The 15,000-nt window shown below is 38.0% G+C and overlaps 2 protein-coding genes across 2 annotated transcripts in view; both read left to right on the forward strand.

The window, feature by feature from the left end:
- LOC310722600 (uncharacterized protein) overlaps positions 1 to 15,000 on the forward strand; it is a 1,041,764-nt gene that overhangs the window by 369,982 nt on the left and 656,782 nt on the right. The window lies entirely within an intron of this gene.
- Positions 3,041 to 5,133, forward strand: LOC310722934 (uncharacterized protein; the record flags this gene model as incomplete). The annotated part of the gene is made up of 2 exons (XM_083535758.1): positions 3,041 to 4,584; positions 4,639 to 5,133. The coding sequence occupies exons 1-2, from the start codon at positions 3,964 to 3,966 to the stop codon at positions 5,131 to 5,133; spliced, it is 1,116 nt and encodes a 371-aa protein (XP_083391884.1). The 5' UTR covers positions 3,041 to 3,963.

The raw sequence follows: 15,000 nt of genomic DNA on the forward strand, positions 1-15,000 counted from the left end.
ATGACCTTCAAAATATTCCCCTTACACAGCAATACAGTTCTCACAGCATTCCTTCGACTTCTGGAATGTGTCCTGGAAGTCTTTTTTTTTCCGAAGCGTGTCAAGCACCTTCTGCGATCCTCCAAATCTAGCGAGTAGAGTGGGTGTGGAAGTGAAATCATGTGGATCGTTCCCCGGCAATCATCATGCACGAGTTGCTGAATGGTTTCGAAATTTTTATGGGTTGAGCTCATTGAAGGTCTTTCTGACCTCTCGTCGTCTTCCGGTGATGTTCTGTTTAAAAAACATTAAACGACTCATTGCAACATCCCCATATGTCAAACATATGTCATGTCAAACGTCTCTGTAGCAGATTTGCGCAGTTCCACGTGGAATTCCATGTTTGCGTTTTGTTTCAACTTGCTGTTTGTGATCAAATTACAGACGTGGTAATGCACGTGGTCAAAATAGCACCAGTTAGTACCATAAGTCTACCACCTCACAGTTACACATATATGGAAGAACTATAAAGCAGAATTATGACATAAAATGAGGACATCAGGAAAACAGACAAAGACTCAATAAGATGATGGACATTTACACCCAGCACCACATATTTAAAGCATACGCCTTACTCACACTCTTCACTCTCCTGCCAAAGGTGAGTGAACAGTTGATTTGTGAGATTTCAAATTGTACACCTTAACATTGCATTAACCATCAACACAACAACCTTTTCAACATACCAGAATAAAACAAAGATCAAACAAGTCAGTCAAAAAAAGAAAAAGACAAAGTAAGGGATCTTCAAGGAACAAATAAAATGACAGCATCATGTCACAAAGTAGAAGAATCATTAGTATTCAATGGACAAATACAATTAAAGTATCTAATTTCAGATAAAGTAAAAACAAATATTCAGGTCTATGATTTGCTGCACCTCCTACTCTCAGGGAGTAAACATTTTTATTTTCGAGGCTAATATTTTTATTCAACTTCAACAAAACCATTTTTTGGGGAATTTACTCTTTTTGGACTGAAAATGGGGCCTGCAGTGCAAAAAAGTAGGGGAGTGTTGACCCTTAATGACTTCTATAACAGAGGTGCAAAATGTAATTGTTCCCTCATAATTGGTAACAGTCATTAACAATTTAAATATAGTGGAGTAAAAAAAGTTGCTTATATCTTTGATACTAAGTAAAGCAAGAACGTAGCCAAAAGAGCCTCACCATCATCACATAATCTTTTGGCATCTGTGTAATTACAGTGTGAGTATTTGGCTTATGCAGTATACATCACTTTCTGTATGATGAACTGTGTTCTAGTATTCTTCCCGGTTTCTTTATATAGGAAGAAATGTAGATTTTAGACCCTAAATGTATGTGGCTAAAAAATTTCAGTTTTTTATCTGTCGTTTTACCAAATGAGTAATAGTTTTACCTCAGGATCTGTCTAGTTTGCACATATACTTGCCTAGTTACCGATTAAACCAAAGAATGTAGGCGCTGGGGCAGCACAAGGCATCGTCAGGCATGTCAGAGACCTCACCTAAACCTCTCCAAGAATTAAATTCAGTTTGGGCATAATAAAATACAACAGCAAGTTAGCACATAACCAAGACAACAGTCGCTAAACAAAGTAATGGAGATTGTCTGAGAGAAGTGAAGAAAAGAGTGCAGGCAGGGTGGATTGGGTGAAGAAGAGTGATAGCAGGAGTAATTTGTGATAGAAGGGTATCTGCAAGAGTAAAAGGGAAAGTTTATAGGGCTGTAGTGAGACCTGCGATGTTGTATGGTTTAGAGACAGTGGCATTGTGGACAGGAGGTGGAGCTGAAGGTAGCAGAGCTGAAGATGTTGAGGTTTTTGTTGGGAGTGACGACGATGGACAGGATTAGAAATTAGTTTATTAGAGGGACAGTGCATGTAGGACGTTTTGGAGACAAGGTGAGCTAATTAAAATGGTTTGGTGCAGAGGAAGGACATGGGGTATATCAGTAGGAGAATGCTGAGGATGGAGCCACGAGGAAGGAGGAAAAGAGGAAGACCAAGGAGGAGGTTTATGGATGTGGAAAGAACTCACTTTTGTTAACCCCAAACACATAATAATAAATGTGCACTTACATTTGATTTCATTTCATTTTTATTTACCATGCACTCTCAAAGCAGCTTTACAGAGTTAAATAGGTTATAAAGGTGGTTTTATAAAAGAATGTATAAATTTCCTTCTGTTCTCAAAATTATATAAATATAATGGAATATATTATACAGAATTTATATTTCTGCACTTCATATTTGTATCTGTATATAACTTTATTTAGAGCACATCAGTAGTTCATTCTCATTAAACAGATTCATCTTTGTTTATTTGTGCAGATGTTTGTGGATTCAGTGAATATTTCGTGATAAGGAGTCTCGATCCCAGCTGAATTCTCTTTTGCCCCGACTTGTCAGAGAGGAAAACACAGGAGACAGTCAGTCAGGATATGATGTCAGTGTCTGAATAACATCGCTAGACATGTCGGATGGCAGACGATGTCTGAAAGGAAAACAAATCCTGCACGGCATAAAAGGCTTTTTATTGGCGATGCAAAGCCCCGGCTGTCAGTGAGCTGAAACTGAATGAGGGAAATCCACGTCAGAGTGCTTTGGGAAGATGAAATGTGAAGCCAGGGATCTTCGGGCATCTCTCAGATTCTGTGACAGAGACTCAAATAAGCAATTTATAGTCAAAAGTGCAGCAATGTCACAGCGAGTTAATACATTTCTAAAAACAGAGATGGCTAGAAGCCCTTCACGGTAGTCTTAAAGGCTGATCAATATCTACAGCCATGTGTGCAATGTAGTAAGCCAGTGTTTTCACCTACACATCCCTGGAGTCGACCTGTTCAGCATTGGTAAGGTTATTTTTTTTTTTTTTAGAGTGGTAGCAGTGAGAACAATGTCAATACAAACATCCTTAGAAAACATGCGTTTTTCTCTGCACATGTAAAAAAAATACAAGAACTAAGCCCAAAGGTGGACCAGTGGAACCTGTCTTTTCAGCTTTTAATCTATTTTTTAAGGGGCATAGTCGTTCACCTCCCCGCGGTGTCCCATGGAAAACCTGTACCCTCTCGTTAACACTCCTGGAGGAGAGTGGGTATAAGGGCTAAGAAACGACACAGAAGGCAACTGTAAAAATACGAGCCAAATTCTCTTGCTAGAGGGATTGCAACCCAGTAAGAGTCTAATCTCACGGGACAGATACAAAGTGCTGATAGAAAAATGCAAAGAATACGAAATGGAGCCACAACATACAGAATTGGGATTCAACCCAAACCGCTCGGACAACGCGGGCCTGAGAGCAATCTCGCCATGAAGGAGCGTGGTCAAAGCGGACTTGTCCGAAGCCACGCTGACGATTTGGTCCCGTCACGTCGTAGAGCAACCTGTCAGGCATTTACCGTTGCCTCATTCAACGTGCGGACCCTGGCAGATACCATACGTACAAATGGCCACCACATTCGCCATTAGCTGTAGCAGATCATCGCCGGCTGCGAGAAGAACTCCATCGACTTCATCGCCATTCAAGAACATCGACTCAAATCCAATCATTCGATCAGCTCACGAAAGCACGATAAGTGGATGCTGTTGCACATGAACTGAACCAGTGAGTGCCACGGTGTCGGCACTCTCTACAGTGCATGGCTCACACCGCACGTCTATGCGGTGGAGCACAAATCGGACCGCATCACCACACATATAGAAGGCAATCCAAAAATATGCATCATCTCGGCTTATGCTCCCACCAACACATCATCCGATGACGCGAAAGATGCCTTCTATAACGACCTGAGCAACCTTATCTTTCAGATTCAGCCACACACCGTTATCATCATAGCAGGAGACTTCAATGCACGCATTGGCCTTGACAGCCACGACTCGAATCCTTCAGTCGTTGGTCCGGCATGCCTCTACGACCACTCAAATGATAACGGCCAGCGCATGATCGACCTATACGAAGCAGCAAAACTTCGACCAGCACACTCCCACTTCCAAAACCGCCTCTCGCGCCTCATCACATACACCAGCCCAACGGATAAGCGGCACCAACTCGACCACATCATGGTGAGCGCAAAGTGGTGGAAGTCTATCCGCAACTGTCGAGCCTACAACACCATCGACATCGGGTCTGACCACAAAGTGGTGAGTGCACAGTTTCAGATCTCCTTGCGCAGCGCCAAGCGACCACCAGATGGGAGATGCAAGTTCAACTGGGAGAAACTATCCGACCAGAACAACAAGGACAAGTTCAACGTTATGCTGCAAAACAGGTTCAGTTCGCTCATGGTCGAAACGCCGAAGTCAGGAACGCAAATCGAAGAGATTGACAGACGAGCAAACGCGCTAGACACAGCGCTACGTGACACGTGCGAAGAGGTGCTCGGTAAAAAGCGCCCAAACAAGCATCCAAAGTGGGTGAGCGCCGAATCACTGTCACTCTTAACGGCAACCAACAAGGCGGGCGAACGCTACAAACAAATGCGCCTACAAACCCATAAAGAACTATGGCAACAGATGCAAGGCCAGGTATCGGAAGCCTTCAGTCGCGATCAGTCTACATACCTAGACAACCAGCTCATCGCCCTTGAACTCGCCGACCAGAGACGAGAGAGTGGCAAAACCTGGAAAATCATCAACCAGATAGCGGGAGATGAGAACAAGGCCGACCCTACCAAAGTCCGGATGTTGGATGGCTCACTGCCAAAAGGCAAGGACAAGCTGCTTCCTGAGTGGCGTAGCAACTTTGACAAGTTGCTCAACAACGCCAACTCTAATGCCGATCTAAATCACCATCCAGGACCATCTCCTCCAATCACAGCCATCAAGACGACCGCGTTCACACGAAGTGAAATCGCACAGGCAATCGCCAACATGAGTCGCAACAAATCACCCGGACCAGACTACGCCATGACAGCAGAGGCGCTCAAAGACGGTGGCGACTTCATTGTGGCCGAACTGCTCACCATCGGCAACCTCGTCTACAAGACTTGTCACGCGCCCAAACAATGGACCGCAAGCTACATCATCCCGGCGCCTCAATCTACCCGAAGGCAGAGCCGAGACGCATTGGCCTTGCATGGAGAGCATTCAACAAGCTTAGAACCATCCTGACAACTTCAACTCTTCGTCTTCATCTCAGGCTCCGCATTTTCAAAGCCGCCTGCATCTCCATCTTGCTGTACGGTTGCAAGACCTGAAACTTAACGGAAACGCTCAGTGATCAACTCGACAAGTACGCCAGGGCATGCTAACGGACAATGCTGGGTATCAATCAATCCGTAGACCGAGTTAGGAACTCTACACTCTACAAACAGCTACCACTGCACGACACCATCCGTCAGTAACAGCTCAACTTTACCGGCCACTGCATCCGCATGGCCGAAGACGAACCAGTCAATCGTTTCGTCCTGTACGAGTCCAAAATTCGACCATCACTTCGACCCGGCGCGCCAAGGAGGACGTATCGACAACAGATCTCGTCATACTTCATTCCTAAGGGCAAGGAGCCACTCAGCACCGAGGAAACTCGACCGATGATGATGATGAATCTATTTTCCATTTTCCTGATAACTGGAACATTCACAACAACCAGCAGAGAAGAAGTGCTTGATGAACCTGCTGCCAAAAATCCATGAATTTTTAACTTATGAAAAGTAAAAGATACACCAATTATACTATATATATATATATATATATATATATATATATATATATATATATATATATATATATATATATATATTTATATATATATATATATATATATATATATATATATTTATGACTGTCAATCAATTAAAATGCTTAATCGCCATGAATTACTAATTAAATTTGTCCATGATTGTTATGAGTTAACTTCTGATTAATTGCAACTTAATTGCACATTTTTATCTGTTCTTGATGTACCTAAAATTAATACTTTTCAAGTTTTTAATACTCTAATCAACATGGGCATGGATGAATATTGATGCTTTATGAAATGTATATTTATTATGAATGAACCCAAACTCAACATAAAGCATGAAGACTAAATATTCTTGTAAAAAAAGTAATTATAGTGTTTTAAATTCTGTAAATCATCGGGGCACCAAATGCAACTTTTGTTTCCACACGGACGGTTTTAATTGCTGGATGTGCATCATGGCGGGTTTTGGTGCTTAATTTGAGGCTTGGTGCATGTAGCATTTACTGATTCAAATCATTTTTTGGTGGATTTATTTATTTATTTTTATTTTGCATAAAAATAGTCAAACAGAAAAGACTAAGATGACAAAAAATAAATTAATTAATTAAATTTGTTTTAATTAATTTAATAATTATAATAACTGATGTAATTATAGGTATAGGTTAGTTACAGGTACTGATGTAGGTGAGGAGACCTGGGGTGCAGTAAGCGTTACAATTTATCCCAAAGGTGTTCAGTAGGGATGAGATCAAAGCTTTATAGCAGGCCACTCAAGATCTTCAAGCATGTAAACCAGATCTGCAAGAAGCTCACTTTGTGCACAGGTTCATTGCCATCCTGGAACAGGTTTGGGTTTCCAAGTTTAAGTGAATGCAAAATTTTATTATAGTGTATCTAAAGAAAGTACAACTGAGTGCCTCCAGTTTTGTGGTAACAGTTTGGAAAAGAACCAAAAAATAGCAGGAAAGGTCAAGTGTCCCAATACTTTTTATATGTGTTTTTTGAAATATATTTATATGTGTGTGTGTGATTATGTATGTATGTATGTATATGTATATGTATATATTTCTATATATATTTATAACAAATGCATTTTACTGAAGTTTAAACAGGAAGTTTATAATTTATACTTCACCTGTATGGCAGTATAGAAACTATCTGACTAAACCTCAAATTTTAAATGACTGCTATATACTACAAAAATTAATTCTTATCCTTATTTAAATTAAATAGTAACATGTGCCAGCATCCCTTATATAAAACTCAAACTAAATTGTATGGAAAAAACTTTAACCCCTTCAAAAACAGGGTCTGAGAATTCGAAGGCAAGACTTTTTTATATTTATGCTAATATTACAGACATATAAATACAAAATAGTTTTTCACTGAAAACATTAAAATGGCTCATGACAAAAAATATATAACAATAAAACTTAAAATTACCTGTATGTGCTTTCTCAAGTTGAAAGCCATCAAGTTTTAAAGCCGATAATTTTGATTATCTCCATCATATATGGCCATGGGTGTTCAGGAATGTCTTTGTTTTTATTTATTTTCACACCATTCCTCTTGTTGCCTTGCTCATTGTTAGCTCTGCTAGCCTACGTCTATATCTGATAGCCAGGAAATAATACAGTGATATAGTGAAAATGAAGGGTTGAAAAGACTGCGCTTTTAACAATGAACATTGTCTCAAAGCAGCTTTACACAGATAATATGGTGATAAAAATGAACAAAATGTTCTTTATAAGCGTAAGTTTTACGAAAATTTTAATTAAATACTTTAAATAATAAATAAATTAATACAAATTAATATGTAAATTAATATTTCAATACTCTAATCAAAATGGGCATGAACAAATATGGATGCTTTATGCAAATAAATTTTATTAATTAGTGAAATATATTTATTTGTATTATATTATTTATTTATTTATATTAATTAATTTCAAATTTGTAATAAAAATCATCAAACAGAAATGCATGCAGCATTAATAAATGCATAACATTTGTACTGTTATACAAGCTCCACATTGACTATTCTAAAATATATCCAAGTAAAATTTTTATAGTATTGTCCCTTGAGAAGATATACTAAAAGCGTTGCTAAAATGTACGGGTATATATATATATATATAAGGGGTATATAAATATTTATATATATATATATATATATATATATATATATATATATATATATATATATATATATATATATATATAAACCAATTGTGGTAAAAAAAAAAATCTAATAAAAATGAAAATGATATTCTAAATAATCCTTAATTATATAGAAGTAACTTGAGATACTACTACTAACATATGAAGCACAGAATGGCAAACTTGGTGCAGGCTATTTGCTGGTACCTAGAATAATGAAGTAGGGGGCAGAGCTTTCTCTGTGCAGGTGAGGAGGGTTCTACTGAACAGCCTAAAGATCCATTGATTTACTGAGCAACTCAAGAACTATGAGGATGTATGTGGACTGTAATTGATATCAACAGTTTGCTACAATGGCTGAGGAATGCAATTTGCATGAACAGTTCTGCATTTGAGCACCTATTACTTAATGAGTGGACATTCAGTGCCACTCAGATGAGGACGGGTTTCCTTTTTAGTCTGGTTCCTCTCAAGGCAGGAACATTTTCAGCAGTAAACAGTGCTTCCAGCCCTGCCCTAAGTACTATTACTTCCTGTTGGTGCAATAACCAAAACTCTACATTTAATCTTTTTTTTCAGCAAGTTGATGCCAAAATTTTATTTTATTTTTAATTTCAGAGGAAAAAAAGGGAAAGGGAACTGTTTACCACTACTATAATTAAGGGGACAAAGGTTTTATGATGTAGCTATAAATGGAAAAAGATTAATGAGATGTTTATTCATAAACTGTAAATAAGCTGTTTTATAATAGGAATAAAACAATATGATAATAATAAACATCTGTGTAGATTATGTTGCTTTAACAGTGCAATGGTAATTGTGAAGCTAATTTATGGTTTTCAAATTGCCTTTGTTACCCATGTTACTGATTAGAGTCCTGATTCATGAAATAAAATAAACATGGTTATTATTAATCTATTTTTGCAGCTTTTTTACCAAATTGTCCCCTGCAGTGTTTGCTTCTTGGTGAAATTCAGTTGTACTTGATTTTTAATATCGTTGGATATGTTAAAAAGGCTTGTAATTTCCCGTGTTTAATGTAATTCAGTCGATTGCTGTCTGATATGACTAATGCTAGTAGGTGAACTAGCATATGTGTTGTTTCTCATCACTAAACTCAAAGTAATCATTTATAAAGATCTCCTTTACATAAATTTTTTTTATCAAATTCACAGACTCGGCCATACAAACATGACCTTGCTCTCGGCGTCCATGTTTTTTTCTTAATATCAGAACTTGGTAGTGTTTGGTACAATGGATTGCAGCATATGTAGTGGTGCTTATTAAGCCATTATTTAATGGAGCAGTGGCTTCGTTTGCGGTGGACAGGTTTATAAAGCGAGTGCTAGCCTACAGGTACATCCTCACCTGAGCCGTTGGAGGCCAGCCACCCTTAGGCAGGGTATGACTCTCACACTCTAAATAGCCTGAGGCTACATTTGTAACAGACACACAGACACACCTCTCAGCCTCCTTTTCTTCTTTCCAATTTTCACTCCTTCGCTCGCTCTCTCTGTCCTGCTCCTGTGCTCTTTGCTGGCCGCTTGTTGACCTGCTTCCTTCCCTCTATCATTCTACTTCCTCTCTCAGTTTTTCTGACCAAAGGCCTACACCAAAGACCTTCTCGAAGTCTCCACCTCTCTCTCCTCTGCTGGTCCTCTCTACAGCAGTGGCTCTCCTGTGTGTGTGGCTTTCTTTAATGTCAGTCTTCTCCTCAGCCAAAATAACCAAAATGGCTGACTTCTGCCACTTTCTTGAAGCGAATGCATCAGCTTTACCGTTGCTGAACCCGAGACCTAATACTATACTAGAACCCAGCTAGCTATCATGTACTAACCTTGATCAAAATAGAATAACACTGTTAATAATTAGAACTGCTAAAGCTAGCACACAAGTGACAATATCTCTCATTCATAATTGTTAATAAAATAAATTGCATAATTACAAAGAAATTTAAATTTGGTAACTTTCCACTCTTTCTGATTAGAGTTTGAAATCATATTTATGAATTGTTGTAAATACCTGACAGGATCTCTGACAGGATTTTTTAAGTCCTACACTTAAATCTTACTAATCTAAACATCTACAGAAAATTAGCTAGCTAAAATAAGTAGGATCTTTGACAGGATTTTCAGTAATATTTATACATATTCATAATCTTAACTATTCGTGAAATCTGACAGGATGTCTTAGAGGATTGTTCAGATTTGTACATATTAATAACATAAACTACTAAAACCTACCAGCTAGATATGATATGGTTATAACATGGCAAGATTTCTACAATGATTTAGGAGATATTTATCTACCTAAACTGCAATAGATAAGCAAATATCTCATAATTCTCACTACTACTACTTGCTAGGTTGCTAATTAAAGCTAACCTGACAGGATTTCTGACAGGATTTTTCTAAATAATCATATTCTAAATGTTAATAACCTGCTAAGAAAATAGCTATTGTTAACATGACAGGATTTCTGAATAAATTTGTAATATGAATAAATAAAAATATTGGTGCGTAAACCTGGATATTTCTTAAAATGTTTCTATTCCATTTATGAATGGATGTCCTTACTGATAGCTTGTGTGTTAATATGGGGCCAGGTTATAAAAGAATTTAGTTTTAATCATAATAGCATATTTGTTGCATGGTTTTTCTGTTCTTCTAGTTCTTCTAGGCTCATCAATTCAACTTAAATGCACAAAAATGCCTTCAGAGTCTCTTATCCTCACACAACTGTCAACCATGCAACCAGTAAAATGGTCAGGTTCACCTCCATTTCAGTGGAATAGCTTTACCTTTTACTGCTGTTGCAGTTGTTCAGGGGATTCTGACTCAATTCCTGGATTACAGACATTTACACAGTCACTTCTGTGCCAGTGAACATAATCATGTATACAACTTAACATGAGGAGAAAGACACCAAGCTCCTGCTTGCACCAGCTACAACTTTCATCTCTTTCAGTGTCTGAGATGCCCAAAGGATGTGTAATTTTCTCCCAGACTATCTCCAGAGGAATCTCACTACACCAAGCTTGATATCAACCTCTAGCACTAGCATACACTCTGGGGCTAATCTGCAATCTTTCAAACTCACATTAAAGCTAATTTATGGAGAGCTGCGGAGTTAACATGTGAACACGCAACACAACCAATATTCAAATTCCTTTACTGAAAGAAATTAAATATGCTAATTGCAAATAGAATGCTTATTTAATAGCAATTGCAGTGGTTGTGTGGCTCAGACCATTCCTTAACCAAAGCCAGGGACAGCTACAATGAGGCAAATTATTTTTATCCAATGCAAGCGCTAGTGTCAGGAACCACACTAATGCTAATTTATAGCTAGAATACAAAAGCAAAAGTGTGTTAAGATTCCATTACATGGTGGATAAGTAATGTGGACTACCTGCTGCGTACAAATATACCTACAGTACACACAATTACAACATGCCTTGAGTGCATGAGGTAGGGGTGGGTGTTTTATATATATATATATATATATATATATATATATATATATATATATATATATATATATATATATATATATATATATATATATATATATATATAATGGACCCCACTCACTATTACTCCAATATCAACTTCGGCAATAAAACGGAATAAAATGGTATGAAAATATAGATATTAGAATATTGTGCTCTCCTCAAGGAGTGCGCTTAGTGATTTGCATATTCATATATGCAAAGGCAAACATGAATCATTTCCCTCACCACCTTTGCTGCTCTCTAAAGGTTACAGCACATTAATTAAAACCTAACAATTAGCGTGAACACTCTCCATTATTTATTCTTTTTTCCCACAACCCTGCGTGGAGCAGTCATAAATAATATCAGCAGAGGCCTCTTTCTCTTTGAGTTTAGGACCTGTTAAAATCACACAGCTAGTTCACTGCCGGTCAACGCTGCTTCTCACTGTTACCTCCCACTGATTACCTGACACAGCAAATCAAATCTCTACCAGAGAAACCGCTTCACACAGACTCAATGAACACACTATGCAAACATCTACCTCAATGAATTGGTGCTATTGTCAACTCTTTATGATGGAATTAACAGTTGCTCAGCTCCTATGAGGCCCAGTAGCCCTTCTCTTTAGTTTTATGTGTCACCTGCTAAGCCTGCCAAAGCATTAATTTTAACAATGTTCTCAGATCAGTTTGAGAAGCAAGGCATTTGTCGCTAAACTACATTTATCAGTTTTGTCTTTCCTACTCTTGCATTTCTCAAGGGGACCTAAAGCACATATGCCATTAAATTTTACTGTCCTCCAGGTTCTCCTCAACGAGATCGTTTGCTTATTCAGATTCTACTTGTATCATTTTGAATCCTACAAACGTTGCCTTTTAGTTCCTACTACGGTTGTCCTGTGTAAATTCTTCACATTATGTAAATCTTAAGGCACTAAATTTCTACTTCGAGTTGAAATCATATCTTTTATACAATGAGATCTTGCTTTTACGTCATACGAGGTGGTATCATACATTTTCAAAACTAATAGTGCTATCTTGTGCTATTTTGACCATGTGCGTTAACACGTCTGCAATTTTATCATGGACAGCAAGTTAGAACAAAGAGCAAGAATTCTGCATTAAACTAAGCAAATCTGCCAAAATGACATTTGACATGACATACGTTTGACATATGGGGATGCTTCCATGAGTCGTTCGAGGTGTTTTGAGTGGCACGCGCGCTTTATAAGCAGAACAACATCACTGGAAGACGACGAGAGATCAGGAAGACCTTCAACAAGCCAACCCCGGAAAATGACGCAACCATTCAGCAACTTGTGCATGATGATTTTCGGTGAACATTCCACATGATCTTACTTCTGCCTTTGTAATGTTTCATTGCATACTGCACACTTTTATACATTTCCATGCATTTTCTTATTAGATACATTTGTAATTTATGTCTTCAAGTCAAGTCAAGTCAACTTATTTGTCATTCCAATCATTTACAGTGTGGCACACAGTGAAATGAAACAACATTCCCCCAGGACTGAGGTACAAACAAAATTTTACTAGTAATTAACCTGTTTATTTGTGTGTGTGTGTGTGTGTGTGTGTGTGTGTGTGTGTGTGTGTGTGTGTGTGTGTGTGTGTGTGTGTGTGTGAGTGTCTCAGTCCAGTCCCTTCATTCTGAGGATTCTGATGGCTTGCAGAAAGAAACTATTACACAGTCTAGATGTGAGGCTTTGAACGTTTCAGCACCTTTGGCAGGAGAGTGAAGAGTGTAAGTAAGGAGTGTACTTTACAGATGTGGTGCTGGGTGTAAATGTCCATCATCTTCTTGTGTCTTTGTCTGTTTTCCTGATGTCCTCATTTTATGTCATAATTCTGCTTTATAGTTCTTCCTTACATGTGTAACTGTGAGGTGGTAGACTTATGGTACTAACTGGTGCTATTTTGACCACGTGCATTACCACATCTGCGATTTTATCAAGTATTGGGTGGTTGTCCACATCTGGTAGAAAGTAACCAGTGCACCCCCACAAGACCTGCTGTTCTAGAAAAGCTCAGACACAAAGTCTAGACACCACAATTTGCTCAAATCCTTACAGTTGTATATTTTTTTACTGCATCCAACAAATCAACATTAAGAACTGACTGTATACTCAAAAAAATATATTGTTGTTAAAGAGTTAACATCCTGCCTGTTGCACTAAAACCTCCTCCCTCTGAGTGTTTAACAGCTGGTTCACACTATAGATATAGACAATATAGATATAGTTATACATTTTAATGCCACTCATATGCTGTTGATATCTTGGACAATTATGTGCAATAATCAATAATAATAATTAATACATGTGTAATAACGTCTAAAACTCTCATTGTAGTCTGCCATCTGTTTTCATTACTGCTTCACATTTCATTTTCACTTAATATATAAGTTAATATGTATATATATTACAAATTTCTTATTTTTTTATCTCACTCTCTTTTCTTTTATTTTACTGTGAGCAACTGCAACAATTTCTCTATGGGATCGACAAAGTATTCTCAGCACCAATAAAGTTTATATGTATCTATCTTTCTATGTATCTAACCAGGCACTTAAATTATCTCCTATGCACCAAATAAGAGTTTTGAGTTTATAAAGAAATAGAACTGTAGGTGACGGTGATAAAACCAATTGGGAGGGGGATATGTAGAGGTTTAGTGTCGGTCAATGAGGCCACGTTAAAAACTCTAATAACCAAGAAGGCTGGTTCATCACTCCCGATATCCTGACAAAATTGACCAAATCATGGCAAGCATCTGAAATGGGTTTAGCTTTTGGTGAAGGCGCATCAAAGAGAATGACCTTCCTTCCATAACATCTTAAGAGTTACTAACTGATTTTAGCACATGAAACAGCCTCTGAAGTGAATGTGTGTGTGTGTGTGTGTGTGTGTGTGTATATATATGTGAGCCGGGGGGTGTCAGAGTCTCTTCACTTTAAATATATTTGTCGATTTCAAGGCCAATAATAACACCAAATCAGGCGCAGCGCTGCTCTTTATTGAGACGAGCTTTGAACTCTTCTTAATAAATTACCTCCCACTTTATCGTTCTTGGAGTGAAAAAAAAAAAAAGACGTGCAATATTTATCAAGCTTCACGGAAATTATTATTTTTTTTTTTTAATGTTGAGGGGTTGTGGAAAAAGAAAAAAAAAATCCTTGAAATTTTCATCAAAAGTATTCTAATCATGCAATCATCAGGTCAGCTAATGAGTTAGCAGGAGTGAGAGCCTTAGTCGCCATGATCCACCAGGAAAAGTGTGAATGTATCTCTCTCTCTCTCTCTCTCTCTCTCTCTCTCTCTCTCTCTCTCTCTCTCTCTCTCCCTTTCTCTCTCTCTCTCTTTCTCTCTCTTTCTCTCTAGCCCTGGCTCATTAAAGCTGAGCCTCATTAGGCCGTCGTTCACTGGTCCATTTGATTATAGTTTCACTTTTTAAAGTGGAAAATTTCACTCATTATGCTCATTAGTTTCCAAGGTCGTCGTTTGAAGCCGTTGCTGTCGATATGAGATAAATCGACTCTTCGTTCCATCTCTCTCTCTCTCTCTCTCTCTCTCTCTCTCTCCATTTTTTCATTCACAAATACACCTCCCTCTCATTTT

The sequence above is a fragment of the Silurus aristotelis genome, assembly GCF_946808225.1.
Source record: "Silurus aristotelis genome assembly, chromosome: 29".
In the NCBI taxonomy this organism is placed as follows: Eukaryota; Metazoa; Chordata; class Actinopteri; order Siluriformes; family Siluridae; genus Silurus; species Silurus aristotelis.